Source organism: Ixodes scapularis, unplaced genomic scaffold (assembly GCF_016920785.2).
Source record: "Ixodes scapularis isolate PalLabHiFi unplaced genomic scaffold, ASM1692078v2 PGA_scaffold0__279_contigs__length_252992795, whole genome shotgun sequence".
In the NCBI taxonomy this organism is placed as follows: domain Eukaryota; kingdom Metazoa; phylum Arthropoda; class Arachnida; order Ixodida; family Ixodidae; genus Ixodes; species Ixodes scapularis.
The window spans coordinates 88,671,409-88,688,766 of record NW_024609835.1 but is presented as its reverse complement, the minus strand read 5'-3'; the positions used below and the strand labels follow the sequence as shown (position 1 = coordinate 88,688,766).

The window sequence follows — 17,358 nt, the reverse complement described above, 5'->3', positions numbered from 1 at the left end:
TATGCTTGGGCCTACCAAGATACTCCCCAAATAAACCCAACGTTAGTAAAAGCCAGGGTCAATCTCGTTGAAAATCACGGCAGGGAGCTGACACTTCGGCACATAGCAAGACAGTCATCTTGTCAATCAACAGGTCCACTCCTAAAGCGTTTTCATCAGCGTCCACTCTCGCACCTCGGACAACTGGCAGCGCAATTCAGAGCACTCGTTGGTGACCCAGACATAATCTACATGACTCCACCACCATACGTTCCACCACTAAACATCAATGAGTCTGTTCCCGCTCTCAAAAGTAAACGGAACACAGCCCAACCTGTAGTCCGGAGCCTTGTTGAAGACCACATGGAAACGTCCTTCGCTGGTTGGCTGCGGGTATACACCGATGGCTCTGTGCTTCATAGCCGTAAGTCGTCTACTGCTGCCATGTGTATTTCAGCGCTCAACATGACCGAGTCCAGGAAGCTAAGTTTTTATACTACGTCGACAACTGCCGAACTTGTGGCACTTTGGCTTGCCCTTGACTCACTTAACAACCTCCCTCAATGTGGCAAAGCGTTAATCCTCACAGACTCTAAGATGGCGCTGCAACAGCTAGATCGTCTTGAAGACGCACCGCAATACGCTCGATTTGTCGCGCACGTAGCGAGAAGCTTACAAGCAAAGGGCTGGCAATTAACCTTTCAGTGGTTGCCTTCGCACACTGGCATTTCGGGCAATGAGGCCGCTGACCAACTCGCTGCAGCGGCTCATCACCTTGATGTCCCAGTGGTAACAATACCTAAAATACACGAAGCTAAACTACTTATACATCAAGATATAATCGTTCATCACCCGGACCCACGGGTTTCTTGCGGAAAACCTCCTGTACGTGTCCCACCGAAGCTACAACGATCCAGCGCCTCCTTGCTGCATAGGCTACGCACCGGATGTGTTTTCACGGCGAAAGCCCTCCACCGCATAAACTCTACCGTCGACCCCTCTGCCCAACCTGCAATGTTCCTGAGGACTTCGACCACCTCCTCTGGGACTGCGCGGCGTTAACGAAAGAGAGAAGATCCCTCATCGACGGCCTGCAGTGCGCCGGCGTCGCACATGCCACTACAGAGGAAATTCTTTTTCCTCCGGGTCCGGCCGGGACCGCTTCTAAAACATTCGCACGTCTCCTCACATTTTTAGAAGACACTGAATTATTCGATCGCCTATAAACCACAAGTATCCGACCTTAAGTGCAGAGTGCCAACAAGTGACAGTCATCCACCCCTTCCCTTTGTTTTTTATCTCTCTCTCTCTCTCTTTTCTTTTAATCTGTCTCTCCTCTAACCCATTCCTCAACCCTGAACTGACTCGCCCCCATTTTTAGGAGTGGCCAACTGTTCAGGTTTTCCTTTCCAATAAAACGCTTACTACTACTACTACTCCAGTAGGGCTTGTGGCACGTGGGTGAAAAGAAAAATTGGTAACAGACCGATTAAATAAGCATAATCAGACAAACTACGAGAGGTAGTCGGGTATGCCCTAGACCAATAAATAAGAGGTAAAATCACTTAGCCAAATCATAGGAGAAAGCAGAAACCCGAAGAAATGGTACATGGTTGAAAAAACCCCGAGACTGCGGGTAAACGACACAACACTAAAAAGTCTAGTCTAAATAGAGACTTTTTAGTGTTGTGTCGTTTACCCGCAGTCTCGGGGTTTTTTCAACCATGTGCAATGTACACCAGCTCGTTTGCGCCCTTACTTTTTGTTCAAGAAATGGTGTTTAAAGAATCATGTACATCTGAGAAAAAATTATCGGAGGCATTGGGGAGACGGTAGGAAGCGCATAGAATAACATTTTTACAGCCAGCCGGCCACAGCCAGGCGGCGCCAGCAAGGTGAGGGCCGGTTATACCTGTCCCGCTGTAACTTGGCAAAAGGTGAACGTTATGCCCTACATTGCGTTAGAACATGACGCAGAAAAAAGCCTGAAATTTCTTCGCAGCAAAAGCGTACTCCGGCGATGCTAGTCGCGTGCCTCATTCCGTTGTTCTGATTGGCCCTCAGGGGCCGCACCTTCCGCCGTACTGGCAAGTAATACGCCCACGGCTTCCTGGCCTACTTAGCATTTCTTGCATCAGACACTAGGCTAAGCGATGCCCTTAAGTAATAGATCGCATTTAAACAATGAAGCCGCCACTTCCAGGCATAGCCAGTGTTTGTTTTTACTTCAGTTGCTAGATAACGCCAAACCAAATAACATTACAGGTTGCCTATGGGCACGCTGCAGATCTTACTCAGTGCCAATACGCGCGCCTCTCGTGGCGGCGTCGCGCGTACTCATCGGGAAGCGACCTCGGCAGTCGCAGCTCGTCTGCGGTGGTACACCTGTGGATGTTGCGAGGTCGACTGCCTGCTTGGGCTACCACATTGGCGAAAGCGCGGAAGCAGCGGGAGCGGCGGCTGAACTCTACCGCTCTCCCTACGCTAATTCAAAAGTGGCCGCGCGCGGCGCTGTTCACTGGGCGGTCGTAAAGCCCCCCGATTAAGGCGTTTTTTACAAGTACCGCCATCCATTGTCGTGGAAACGCGTAAGACACGTGCCACGAGCGAGTGCTCCGCCACCATTCGGTTCCAAGGGCCGCTCATTTCAGTGCTACGCCGCCATTTTCTTCTAAGGGCCGCTCGAGACACAGACCTCGTGCACTGGCGCATTTGACGCTACCGGAAACACATCGAAAGGCTTTAGGCGATCGGTAGCGTTAGAAAACATGATTGCGCTTTGAAGACGGGGACATAGGAAGGACAGACACCACAGAGCGTACCATACCAACTTGCCCAACAATCAGCACTTGTCGATCGGTAGCGGCTCCTAGCGGACGTAGGGTGCCCATCGGCAGATTGCAGACGTACGCAAACAAGTTCCAGCGGAGTTGCAATATTCACGTGATAACGATCCATGGTTTCGTTTGCTGCCGATTAAGATACCACCATCCGGCTTATTTACTTTTTCACAGTGGTAAAATTTATAGCTGATAGCACTATCAAAATGTTATTTTCGTGGACAAAACGTGGGACACGTTTCAGCCAAAACAACAATATCGCTCTTTGACGCATCAATAACCGATGGCAGGTGATCGCGGCCATGAACTACGCTTCTTGTGTTATCAAAAAGTAGTGGTATATCATTTAAGATGGACGGAGACGTACCCGCTTGTTTACTTCTCTTTTTGCTTACTTGTGACGCTGCAGGTTTATTGGCGCTATTTCTAATTAGCTAGGAGACGGCTTCATATATTTCGCTCGTGTGATAATAATACGGTTTTCACCACGAGGTTTGACCGTTGCACGAGCAGTATGGGTTGCTAAACATTCAGGTTGGAGAAATCTCCCGCAATCCGATTCAAACTATTTTAGAGCGCAGCTCTTAGGCGCCCGTTTCCAGCTTGAGCGGCGTCGCCGCCACCGTCGGCGTCGGCGTAACCGCGGGGAACATTTTCCGCTAAATTTAGCGGGTAAATTTTTTCGCTAAATTTAGCGGGGATTTTTTTTCCTGCTAAATTTAGTGGGGCAATTTTTCGAATAAAATTAGCGGAAAGTTTCTCCCTAAATGGGAGGCGAGCAGGAGAGGAGGAGGAGCATAGCCTCTTCTGCGTACCTCCCTCTCCTCCTCCTCAAGAGCTGCGCTCTAATTCGGCGTTACAGGGAGTTGTAAACGTCTTTCATTTTTTTATTTGAGATATTTTTAGACAAGTTCAAAAACAATCGTTTGAATTCATGGCCATGGGTGTTAGTCCGGGGTCAATTGTCATAATAAACTTCTCAATGTCTCACCCCCTGTGCGGGGCAAGGTACCACCGATTGCTGGCATACAAATAAAGTTTTTCCTCCTCCTCCTCCTCCTCAAACAAGGTAATCACAGCGATACATAAACTCACGAAACATACTCATGTAAATATGTTTAACGAAGTCAAAACAAAATTAAAGCATTGAAATGTTTTAGTTGCCAATCTTACCGTCGTAAGTACACCATTTGTAACAAATGAGCCATTAAATTTAATTAGTGCTTTCCTGAAGTATAGCGCCGTCGTGGTAAACTAGACGAATGATTTTCTTCAGTCTTCGTTTGTCTTGTTGGAGACTGAGCCAGAGGATTCTAGAATCCCGCGGCTTGTCCGAGCTATTTTTAATTTGTACGCACAGCGTACAGATAACACGCATATTGATCGAAAAAAACGTCCCCTTGACTCAGCTGTCCTTGAAAACGAAGCGTCTTTGCATTTTATGCACCCTAATAATCCGATGCCGCAGAATTACGTTGGCGAGCACACAAACCTCCTGGCGCGAACATACAGATGCCGCTTTTAGTCCTTCATTTATACGAGCCTACTGCGAGGTTTCGTTCTAATGCTACAATCGTGTTTTTGCATTGCGAAAGCATATAAGTGTTCGTTTTAATCTCTTTTAACCTAAGCGAGAAAAAAAATATTTTCTTTTATTAGATGAAATTAAGCAAATAAAAACAATTATTCGAAAACCTAGAACAATAAAACCGAGGTCACACTGCCATTACATCAAACAAAAACAATCTGGAGGCCCTGTCTGAGTTGTGTTTTTTTTATGTGTGGCTTTCTTGTCACATTAGACATACAAAAACTGCCTGCAGACATGTTTTGAGAAAACACCGCGTCTTTTGTGCGATGTTTGAGCAGCTTGAGTGCGGCTTAGTGGAACCGACCAGAGATATGTTTCGCAGAAAACACGTGAAACAAAATGTGTCAAGCCAGCTTTGTTTAGACGAAAGAAGTGTTCATATGATGCCATCGGAGATCTGAATCTGAAAAAAAAAATGTGGTCTCAGGGGGTCGCCACTCGGAGCTGCTGATGGAGGTGATGCTCCCTGTCTGGAATCACGAGGACTGCTACAGGGCCTACGTCAAGTACAACAAGATCACGGACAAAATGTTCTGCGCTGGCTACAAGGCGGGAAAGAAGTCTTCGTGCAGCGTGCGTCTCGGGTTACTCTTTCGTATGGTTCCAATTCAGAATCTAGCCTTCCATGCAATGGGACGTTTGAAATGGCCTAGACAGTTACAAGCTGCCACTGGCATTAATTTTAAACAAAAAAAAACTACGAAGAGTGTAAAAAGATTTAAACTACCAAGAGTGAATACTACTAAGAGTGTGCAAAAGCATGCCCTGTTTTGTTTCCCTTCGGAGTTCGCACGTTTAATTACGAGTTGATTAGCATATCTGTTTTGGGTTTCCCTAAAACGTACGGAAGTACAATTATGGTAGTACAATTAAAGGTTCCGCCCAAGTTTGCTTCTATGAAAGAGCCTATGCGGAGGGCAAGTTCGTCTGCTCCTTGCGCAGGGGGTAGCGGTGACGTCAGAACGCCGAGCCCTGATTGGCTGATCGCGACCCCCTATCTGAGCGTCGTCTGCTTCTTTGCAACGTCGTCTGCTCGCAACGTCGTCTGCGTCTGTCTTACGTTTCCTGCGACTTTCGGAAGTGCAGAGGCCAGATTCACGAAACGATCTTACGCCAAAAATGTGCGTAAGACAAAACTTAAAGGAGCTGTGCAACGATATTCAATTGGAATGTTTTTCACTCTACACGAGCTTACTGGCACACCTGGGACTCAAGGATACTCACACGCAACGCCATTGGCCAAGAAACTCCTTTGTTGCGGTGTAATTTCAAGGACAAAAGCGATCAGTTTCATTCAATCTCTCCTTTGCGAAATTTGATGACGTAACTCGGGGATCGCAGTACACCCAAGTGACGATATTTGAATGCGGTTCATAGATTGGACCCGAGCATTGCGTGGGCACTCGACTTGGGCTCGTGATAATTGCTAGCTCGAGAAGCATTCGGGTAGCGACCCGTGTCCAATCGCTGCAACGACGACAACAGCCGAGCCATAACAATGTCTGGAACTCAGCGCGTGTCCTGCGCTTTGCCAACCCCAGCGCGTGGCTATGATCAACACTGGCGGCATATAATCGGCTCCAGATCACGTGGTTGCTTGTTCTGGCTGCGAGTTGAGGGGGTGAACGCTGCTCGTTTTTCTTTAATTTTTTTCTGGGACTACTATTGCGTGGGGTGAAGAACGAAGGCGTGTTTCATAGGTCATTAACGTTAGGGATCCGTTTTAAGCGGTATTTGCGCAAAGTACAAAAATTGTTGCATAGCTCCTTTAAGAACAAATTCGTATTCACGAAACGAAATTTTCGTAAGTTTTGCGCAGGTTACGGCGAAATCCTGCGACAGCTCCGAAGCTGTCTTACGCACTTCTTACGATCAAGTCAGCATGGCCGACAGCGTCGCGGTCGCGACGACCCACGGACGTTTATTTTTTTACGTCAGCTTCTCACGCGTCCTGACTTCAAGCAGCAAAAAAAAAAGTAAAAATTACTTGAAACAGAGCACGACGAACAAGAACGCTGGATCCACAGACACCGGGTAAAAGCTCCAACGGCGACGATTCCACCGAACGCGACCAAACGAGCTGGGCAGTTAGGCCTAGCAGGCACTCCGCGAATCGGCGACCGTCTGCCCACGACCGGCTGACGTGCTGAATGGAATATGCCCGCGCGACCCTTGTGAACCCTTCCCGTGTTATACTTTGATCGCTGACCTCAATTTTAGATTAAGAGGTCAATTTCTTCCTCTTGTTATCTCCTTGTTTCCCGAGGCAACGGTGACTCTCGCCGGTGAAAAAGCGGCGAATCTCCGACAGGCGCAGGAAAGGTGAAGCAGCCATCGCTTTGACTAGCAGACGTAAAGCAGACGACGTTAACTGCGCCAACCCGCCGGCGCCGTTAACGAGTGAGGGGTCTCGCCGCACACGAATGGAGGTAAAAAGTATTTGGGAAGGAACTTGCGGACACTAAGCAAACAAACCTCGGCGCCCCGGGACACCTCGCCAGTGAATCCTTTGACTTCCCTCCTTGATGCGCGTCTGCTAGTTGTTAGACGAAAACAACGTACCGCTCGAGTTATTTCGTCTGCCCTCCAGCGAGTTTGCTCCGAAAGTCGCAGGAAAGGTAAGACAGAAACAGACGACGTTGCGAGCAGACGACGTTGCAAAGGAGCAGACGACGCTCAATAGGGGGTCGCGATCACCCAATCAGGACTCGGCGTTCTGACGTCACCGCTACATCCTTTCTCATGCGCAGAAGACGAAAATGAGCCCACTTGCGAGGCGTATACATTACTACATTTTGGTCACCTATCCCGCCACGGTAAAAACTTTTTCACGTTTGATTGCCATTCTCACTAACTATTAGAAGAGGAGGAAGGAACGCCAACCAAAAATAAAAAGGAGCCCAACGTTTCGAAACCTGCTTGGTTTCTTCTTCAGGGGCGACTGTGTGCGCGAGGAGCAAGTGGTCTTCTTTTACGGCGGTGGACGTGATGTTTTCGCGATCGTAATATGGCTGAGCCCGCTGACGTAAGCCGACGGTAAAGCGCCAAGCGACCGATTGATGTTTTGCGGTGTGGTTTGAATGTGCCATGACTCGACGAAGAGCCTTTGCCGGGAATTGGTCTCAATGTCGAGGATGCGTGTGTCGTCGAAGTCAATGCGGTGGTCATTCGAGTCACTGTGTTCCGCAACCGCGCTGCGCTCATGATCGAATTTTCGCACGTCGGTTTTGTGCTGGCGAAGTCTTTCTTTAAAGTTTTTGGTTTCGCCGATGTATGTGGCAGGGCAATCCGCACAAGGAATCTGGTAAATAACGCCTTGCGCTCTTTCCTTGGGGGGACGATTTTTTGGCCGGGGCATCAGGTGTCCAAGCGTTGACACTGGTTTGTGGGACATCTGGATGCCTTCTTTTGCCAGCACACGCGCGAGCGCTTCGCTGGTTTCCTTTATGTAAGGGACGCAGATGCGCGTGGTTGAGCGGGGATGTGCGATTTCTTGTGTTTCGCCGATTGGTCTTAGGCGTCGATCAGATTTACGTTGACGACGAGCGATTCGCTGAATAAAACTGCGTGTGTAGCCGTTATTTAGCAGGTCGAAGATGATGGTTTCTTCTTCCTTTTTTCTGTAGTCCTCCGACGAGCAAATAGTCTTCGCTCAGGACAGGAGTGCCTAAACGACCGATGCCTTGTGGCTCGCAGGGTGGTTTGAGTCAAATCGGAGATAGCGGCCAGTGTGTGTCGGTTTTCTGTACACCCTGAATTCCAATTGATCTTTTTGTCTTTTGACCAGCACGTCAAGAAACGGCAGGGCGTCGTTCTTTTCAGTTTCAACGGTGAACTGGATGGCCGGCTCGATGGAGTTGAGGTGTGCCAAAAAGTTGTTCACTTCTGATTTCTTCATAATGCAGAAGCAATCGTCGACATACCGTAAAAACACTTTAGGGCGTGCAGTGAGACTCCAGCGCGCGATGTTCAATGACTTCCATTGTCAGGTTGGCCGTGGTGACGGAGATGGATGCGCCCATTGCGGTTCCGCTGGTCTGCTTGAAGAATTCTCCTTTAAAGCTGAAGTAGGTGCTCCCCAGGCAGAACTCCAGCAGGCGGCACAGTTCGTCCACCGTAAGAGTGGTCCGTTCGCTCAGCTTCTTGTCTCCCTCGAGGGCAGCTCTGGTTGTGGCGACTGCCAGGGGACACCTCAACTCCATCGAGCCGGCCATCCAGTTCACCGTTGAAACTGAAAAAAACGACGCCCTGCCGTTTCTTGACGTGCTGGTCAAAAGACAAAAAGATCAATTGGAATTCACGGTGTACAGAAAACCGACACACACTGGGCGCTATCTCCGATTTGACTCAAACCACCCTGCGAGCCACAAGGCATCGGTCGTTCAGGCACTCCTGTCCCGAGCGAAGACTATTTGCTCGTCGGAGGACTACAGAAAAAAGGAAGAAGAAACCAGCATCTCCGACCTGCTAAATAACGGCTACACACGCAGTTTTATTCAGCGAATCGCTCGTCGTCAACGTAAATCTGATCAACGCCTAAGACCAATCGGCGAAACACAAGAAATCGCACATCCCCGCTCAACCACGCGCATCTGCGTCCCTTACATAAAGGAAACCAGCGAAGCGCTCGCGCGTGTGCTGGCAAAAGAAGGCATCCAGATGTCCCACAAACCAGTGTCAACGCTTGGACACCTGATGCCCCGGCCAAAAGATCGTCCCCCGAAGGAAAGAGCGCAAGGCGTTATTTACCAGATTCCTTGTGCGGATTGCCCTGCCACATACATCGGCGAAACCAAAAACTTTAAAGAAAGACTTCGCCAGCACAAAACCGACGTGCGAAAATTCGATCACGAGCGCAGCGCGGTTGCGGATTACAGTGACTCGAATGACCACCGCATTGACTTCGACGACACACGCATCCTCGGCATTGAGACCAATTCCCGGCAAAGGCTCTTCGTCGAGTCATGGCACATTCAAACCACACCGCAAAACATCAATCGGTCGCTTGGCGCTTTACCGTCGGCTTACGTCAGCGGGCTCAGCCACATTACGATCGCGAAAACATCACGTCCACCGCCGTAAAAGAAGACCACTTGCTCCTCGCGCACACAGTCGCCCCTGAAGAAGAAACCAAGCAGGTTTCGAAACGTTGGGCTCCTTTTTATTTTCGTTCCTTCCTCCTCTTCTAATTATTCTTACCCAACCAGGCAGATTTCTGCCAAAAGTTTACTTTCAAATTCTCACTAACCACACACATTTATGCAGGTAAAGGTGTAAAGAGAACATTATGAAGTAAACAAGGTTTACGTTTTATTGCGCAGGTTGTAAAGAACGCTATCGCAGGATTGCTGGCGATAGCGTATCTCTACAAAAATTCCCCAACACTATAGGCAATTGCAAGCATGGCGCCACAAGTGGTGCCCCATGCGTGCAAGCGCGTGCAACGCGCGGGTGAACGTAGCTTTGGCAAGCTCGTAATCGCACGGGCGTGCCTGCTCGAGCAGAGACATGGCGGCGGCCAGTCGCCCAGCTTGCAATCGTGTATACACAGAACTCCCGAGACATCCGACGGGAGGCGTTAAAGCGCACGAGGACGCGTAATCTGTAGGCTCATTTCGAATTTACATGTTCAGGCTCGCAGCCTTTGCCCTCTTCGGATGAAGCGGAAGAGAGTGGCTCGTCCTAGAAGATCTCACTCATATGCCTTACCCACTGCGGTCCTGGCGTAAAGACGCTGCGGTGGCGCTGTTGTCGGCACGGCGCATGTGCAGTTGCTTCACCTCACGCCAATCGTGTTTCTGCGCACGCGCAGTAGGGTGCCTAGAACGCGTCTCCGGCCGGTGTGTTTCGCGTGTTATCCTGCCCACACATCAAAAGTGGTCCCGAAGTGGCCACAAATGACGTCACAGAAACCGAAGTGTCATGTTGTCGGATGTGGCGATTCTGGCAGGTTGGTCATACGAATGATAGCGAAAAGCACGAGCGCACGTGAGTGTCGCTTTCGACATGGCGTCCCAACTTCTGGCTGCTGACACTTCCGTGGACTGTCGCACCAGAGAGCGACCTGCAGCAGAGCAGACGTCTGCTACATCCACCACCTCTGCTAGAACACCGCCAGGATCGCGACCGGCGACAGCATGACACTTTTGTGACGTCACAAAGCGGAAATCGAGAAACCACTTTTTTGGACGCGGTAAACACACTAGTCGGAGACGCGTTCCAGGCACCATATACTCGCAGTGTGTGAGCAAAAGCCCACATGTTTTAGGGGCGAAGCTCCTTAAGGGGTATTCACACGAGGGGGAAATCCCGGGGATTTCTCCCCGGCGCGCGCACATCACGAGATGAAAACGCGAGGCTTTTGCACATCGCAAAGCCTGACGTTTTCGTCGTAAGATGCGCGTGCCGGGGAGAAATCCCCGGGATTTATCCCTCGTGTGAATACCCCTTTAGGGGCTAGCCATGTCCGTGTGTCCGTCCGATGTCCGGCGTCGGGTGCTCGTGCTCACGAGCACGTGAGCACGTGCTCTTGTGCTCGTGTAGGGCAAGAAAAAAACAACCATCTCCACGTGGTGAATGATGTTGTTTGGGGCGAAGCTCTGGTGGTGCTTGTCTGCGTAGACGGTGAGCCGCAGCCACGGTGTAAGATACACTGTTTAGGTAAGGACACAGCGGGGCTGAACGCGCGGCGCGAGGGATCAGATAGCGTTCGTTCGACGGGCATCCGAAAGGCTGCATTATTGAGCGGCCACCGTACCCGCGGCTGACAGTGTCGCCGGCGGCCAAACGGCGAAACTGTGTGAGAGCGAAAAAAATTATCTCGTTGCCATGACACCCCGGTGCACCGTGGTCTTTCTGCACGAGCGACAACCTCGCTGGAGCTCTGCGCGTGTGGAGCATGAGGCGGCACGAGCCGTCTTTGCCGTGCCCACGGGTCGACGAGTCATCGCCGGCGCCGCTTGAAACCATGGTGAGAGAGAGAAAGAGAGAGAGTGAAAAACAAACTTTATCTGCACTGCGCGAGGAGCGCGCTGTCCTCACCAGTGTTGCCAATTTAGCGGTTTTCCCGCTAAATTTAGCGGTTTTTTGTTTTGTTTAGCGGGATAAATTATTGTTTTGCGGGCGGTGGGATTTTTAGCCGGTTTTATGTAATCTTGGCGGTTTTTTAGAGATATAGAAGTTTTATATCGATTTATTGTCGACTATGCACCTTTCATATCCATAAAGACAAGGATAATAAGCCACAGTCGTCTTCGCTGACCCTCAGTAATGTTCTGGTTTGTGAGAGTGACGGCTGTGACGTCATCAAAACATTAAGACGTCGAATATCAGAACATGCCTCCCCGTTTTGTGCGCGCACGTTTGAACAGCATGAATGTTCCAATTTTTCTTTGACGTTTTTGTCACTGTTTCGTGAAATGGGCGCGGTGAAGTACGCTCAAATGTTTAGAAAGCACCCCAAACTTAAAGACTGGCTACTGGAGGTAATAGCAGACGAGCCAGGTGCCGCTACTTCAAAACGGAACTATCTGCGAAGAATGTGGATTTGGTCATGCACGCTGCAACGAAGAAGCATGTTTCGGCCGCTGCACCTTTCTCCTCTGGTAGCAGACGACTCTACAATTTGAACGGGTCTTACTAGTCACGCACTGCTGAAGGGTCCCTTGCCATGTTCGTATGCGCTCACTCTGCAATTTTGGCTTCGGATCACCTGGGTGAACTGTGGCGTGGCGTGACAGATTTCTAGTCAAAACAAAAGGAAAGCTTTCTTTCAGATGGCATTGATATGATCTATACTGTTATTATACCTTTGTCAAGAATTAAAGCAAAAAAAAAAAAAAAGTTTAAAAAGTCGCTTTGCGCTGTGTTTTGGATTGAGCGGTTTTTTTAGCGGTTTTTGGGATTCCGACTGCGGGTTTTAAATTTTTTAGTTGGCAACACTGGTCCTCACCTAAAGAGCATCATCTTACACCGTGGCCGCAGCATGCCGAGCCTTTCGTTCGTTCTCATCCATGTCAGAAAGAGATTGTGTGGTATGGAATGCGGTTATATACGCACTTGAGCATTCGACCGCAGCGTGACATGGATGAAAACGAACGAGAGGCTCGGCATGCAGCGGCTCAGCGTCTACGCAGACAAGCACCACCAAAGCTTCGCCCCAATCAACATCATTCGCCACGTGGAGATGCGGTTTTTGTCTTTTGATAATCAGCGTATCGGTCTATACGGAACCACACAAAAGCAAATAGAATGAGCGATCACAGCTGGCCTCGCACATATTATGCGAAAATTGTAAATAAGACACCATGCTGGTTTCTGCACAGAAGAAATTAAGCTGTCTGCCGAGATATTGGGGGAGAAGAGGATACGGGATCGGCGTTGAAACGTCAGAACGTCGAGCTCTGGTTCGAATGATTGGAAGGGAACACTCCACTGCACTCGTCGAACCCGTTCGAATACGTTCGACAAGTGCGAACGCTGCACACCGGCGTTCCGCGTTCTAACACGTTCGACCAGTGTAGTGGAAGCGTAGGCAGCTAGCTTTAGGTCAACCCACTAATCCTTCCAATCATAGCTCGGCGTTCTGACGTCCCCTCTCGTCTCCTCCTCTTTCTCAGTGTTTCTACGCAAAATCTGTCTTTGGCATATTTTCGTATTCCATTAATACCTAAGGGCTGTCATTAGCGGCGAGTTGTTTTTGACGGCTCCCTCCTATTGTTCCTTCTCGTGACGTCATTACCCTGCGAAGAGCAACTTCGATAGCGTTTGTAATTAGCATGGTGGAAGCTCGAAATCATCGCACTCTCAAAGCAACGCTGCCAACACCGTCAAAATTAAAGTTCTGGCATTCCTCTTATTTCCGTCGATGAGGAATGCTTTGATGACGTCATAGTCAGCATTCGGTCAGTCGTGGCCGGCCCACCACAGCGACGCTTTCGATCGCGCACGTCTCTAATAGTCGCTGGCAAGGTAAAAATAATTATAATGGAATTAAATGCAAAGGTGCAAGCGAGCTGGACAAGAATGACGAAAATAATCCCTGGAGAAGGGGAACAAGAGGGACAAAGGACAAACACAAATCTCCAAACACAGCTAGGTGACTGGTGCTCGACCGGAAAAATCCGCCTGGTCCGGTTATCGAACTCGGGACCTCTCCATTAATGAAGAGGCCCCGGGTTCAATGCCATAACCAGGCGGATTTTTTCGGTCGAGCACCAGTCACTTAGCTGTGTTCCAAGATTTTGTGTTTGTCCTTTGTCCCTCTTGTTCCCCTTCTCTGGGATTATTTTCGTCAAGATAAAAACGCCAGGGAGTTCATTCAGCTGCACCGCCTCCGGCGCGAGCTTTCCACTTTCGTTAACGCCTCGTAAGCTTCGCGCTTGCGCGCTCAGCCAAAGCACGATGGTAGGCAACGAACGCGTGCTGGAGGCCTGACTTTGCTTTAAATGTGGTTTAACCACAATTGCAATTACTACTACGTGAAACTAAGTTAATTACAATGACAGATTACTTTTAAAAAGTAATGCAATTACTTTACTATTATTTATGAGAGCGACCCAACTTGGGCCATATAACTTGAAACGAGTTGCTTAGGAAACAATGCATCTGTGCATTCCTCGCCCCAATCTTTGAGGAGGAATACCGTAAGCACCGCTGTATTGTATTTTTTAATGAATTTTGTGAAATGAATGATAGAACCTGACAGTTTGGAGTAATGAAGTCCTGCGTTCTTAACCTTTCAATAAATAATAGTAAATTAATTTATATACTCGAAGACGTCAAAACACTAAAGGAAAATTAGGTTGACACGCTTCTGTAAGCCAAGCAAGCAAAAATGCAACAATTAGTCGTATCTCACTATTTTAATAGTATTAATATAAAACTCCAATCCACAAGCGTTAATACGACCACATTCACATGCAAATGTTTCATTTTATTGTCAATTATTTACATTGAGTTTAAATTATAATGGCTCAGAAACATAAAAGAACTGAGTCGGGGCTCCCGAATCAACTGTGTCACTATTCACAGGTGCGAGGTCAGTCTCCAAAATACTTAGGCAAATAATATCCGAAGTAATATCCACAAGACAAACTTAAAAATAATACAAAGAAATAAATACGAGCCAGTACTGGAAGGGGTACGTAAGACAGGCAAAGGAAGAAAAATAACTTTATAGATATTAAAACTTCCGAACGTCAGCTGAAAGCTCAATCTCGAATTTTGTTATCTTTCGATATTTGGAGTGTTTAGGCTATTGTTTTCTGCTCGTATGGCAGACGGCTCCACACGGCGCCGTTGAGGTAGAACCCAAAAAGGACTGTCTCTCAGCCCTCAGCGTAAGCAACAAAACAAAAAACAACGCGACACTACTTTTGTTGTTCGTGTGTGTGCGTGCATGTCTGTGTGTGCGAGCGTGTCACCGAGCGCTAGGCCGCTTGTGCAAGCGCTGAGGCTTTCAGACAGGTTCTGTCGGAGCCGGGAGGTCTTCCAAAAGTAATCGTATTTGTAACTGAAATTTTGCATTTACTGACCCTGGCAAGTAATTATATTACAATTACAATTCATTTTAGCCGAAAGAAATTAATTACAACTACAAATTACCAAAAAGTAGATAAATTACGGTAATTCGATTGCTGTAATTGAATTACTACCTAAGTATGCATCCTCTGGCATTCCTCGCAGGCAGTGATGCCAAAGTTATGGGTACCCGTGCACTCAAGGGACCTCGAGCAACGTTCTAAGCATGCGCGATGCAAAAAACGTCCTACGAAATGGTGTCTCGCGAATGCATCTTATTATGGCGCCACGGGGCGCGTCTCCAGCCGGTGGGTTTAGCGTCCCGTCCCACCCATACATCAGAAATGGTCCCGACCCGAAGTGGCAACAAATGACGTCATCGAAGCTGGAGTGTCACGCTCTCGGATGTCGCAATCCCGGCTGGTTGTCCTCCAAGAAATGCAGGCGAAAAGCACGACCGAAAGCGAGTGTCGCTGTCGTCGCGGCGTCCCAGCTTCTGGCTGCCGAAGGCTCCGCGAACTGCCACGCTGGAGAACGACCTGCAGCCGAACAGGCGTCTGCTACATACCGCAATGCTGCGGGGACACCGCCAGGATCGCTACCGGCGACAACGAGACACCTTTTTGATGACGTCATGGGGCGGAGATCGAGGTATGCGTTAAACACACCATTCGGAGAATGGTTCCTGGCTTCATACCGCCTTTACCTCCCAAAACATAATCACTAGTGGATCCACGCAGCGCTGTTTACCGCTTGAGGTAGGTAGTAGGGGACCCACTAACGATGACGTCATGTACAGAATTTTCAAGCAGCCGCGCTCCGTGAGCTAGTCTGGCCACCGTGGATGAAAAACGTGTTGTTTCGGTGACAGTCTGAAAATCATGAGTACGCCTCACCAAGGCTTCACTATCAGACGATCCACTCGCACCAGCAGCAAGATGGCAGCGCAGGGAGGCCGTACTTCCAAACGTTTATAGCAATCCAGACGAAGGAGGGGGATGAGGGAGATGTGCATTAACGTTTGCCGAATTGTTTTTCTGCTTCTTTCCAGGGCGACTCCGGTGGTCCTCTCCAGTGCACCTTTGACGAAGAGGTGTGGTATCTGGGCGGTGTGGTGTCTCACTCGGTCTACTGCGCGCTTCCAAATATGCCCACCGTGTTCACCAAGGTGGTCTCATATCTTCCCTACATGGCATCGGTGATGAAGAGAAACGCGAGGAATTAAACTCTTTCAAATTTTCTTTTTCAATGTTTTATATTTACTTATAGGAAAAAAAACAGCAGAAACTCAAGGGCAACTTTGCTAAATCCTAGGTTGTGATAACGCTCGATGTTGGTCACATGTGCGGTACTGAGTCCAAGGTTGCAAGTGGTCGCTTTGTGGCCCACGTTTATTTCATAATAACAAGTCCTATATTAAATGCAGACATATAACTTTGATGAGAGAAGCGCGGTAGAAAACCTTCCTGCTCCACGATTTTGATGTATACAATAGTAGTCGCACCAACAGGATGAAGGGGCGAGACTTCTTAAATCGCAACCGAATATTCTTTATACATTCTCAACAAACTTTATGTTTAAATGAGTGGTCCTGTCGCACCAAGCAGGTGGTAAATCAATAAAAAAAAGTTAAAATTTTCTAAATAAATACATAAACTTTTTTATTTTTTTAAGAAAATGAAAACTAAGCTCCCCTTGCCGAGATTATTTACCCTGACCACTATAGGAAACAACTAAGGCTAACGTTGTCGTCGCGTAAGCTCTGCGACGTGGCGATGAAGTCGTCGACGGAGCTGCACTGCTGAAGGTGATCCTGCCACGCCTGAAGCTCCTCGAAGACAGCCTTTTCCGTCTTGACCCTCGACTCCGGGACTTCGGAGCGGAGCTTGAACAGGACGCGGTCCATTACCGCTAGTAGCCACAGCACGTTGCTATAGAAGCGCGGCGTACTGCCACTGCGCACATCGGAGACAGTTACTGTAACCGATAGTTTCACAAGCCAAGGGCGTAGTGATGAGTCCCGAGCATACCGTTCAGTAGCCAATCAGAGCGCGGCATCAGCCGACAAGAACGCTAAAGAACACATCAGAAAACAAGAAGCGTGACATTATGCGGAGCGCAAGTTCGTCTGCATCTCGCACAGAGGTTGCGAGGATGTCAGAATGCCAAGCTCATATTGGCTGATTTAGAAAATATAAATATATCTAGGGTAGACTTCAAGGCGTCTAGCATTGAGGTCTGGCTACTTTTTCTTCACTTGAATCCAATCAGAGCTCGGCGTCGTTCGGACGTCACCGCAACTCCTGCGCAAGAAGCAGACGAACTTGCGCTCCGAATAGGTCCTTTGTTTCTTAATAAAGGGATGCTGAACCAAATATTTCAGTGTCGATAATAAGTGGCGCACTATCTTTTCATGAGTCAGCAGCC

The 17,358-nt window shown here is 48.7% G+C and overlaps 1 protein-coding gene across 1 annotated transcript in view; it reads left to right on the top strand.

Moving 5' to 3' along the window:
• LOC115328205 (anionic trypsin-2-like) overlaps positions 1 to 16,245 on the top strand; it is a 117,567-nt gene extending 101,322 nt beyond the window's left edge. Inside the window, exons 5-7 of the mRNA XM_042292411.1 lie at positions 4,838 to 4,983; positions 15,983 to 16,099; positions 16,201 to 16,245. Of these exons, the coding sequence (XP_042148345.1) occupies positions 4,838 to 4,983; positions 15,983 to 16,099; positions 16,201 to 16,245 (308 nt within the window). The remainder of the gene's footprint in view (positions 1 to 4,837; positions 4,984 to 15,982; positions 16,100 to 16,200) is intronic.
• The last annotated feature ends 1,113 nt before the right edge of the window (positions 16,246 to 17,358 follow it).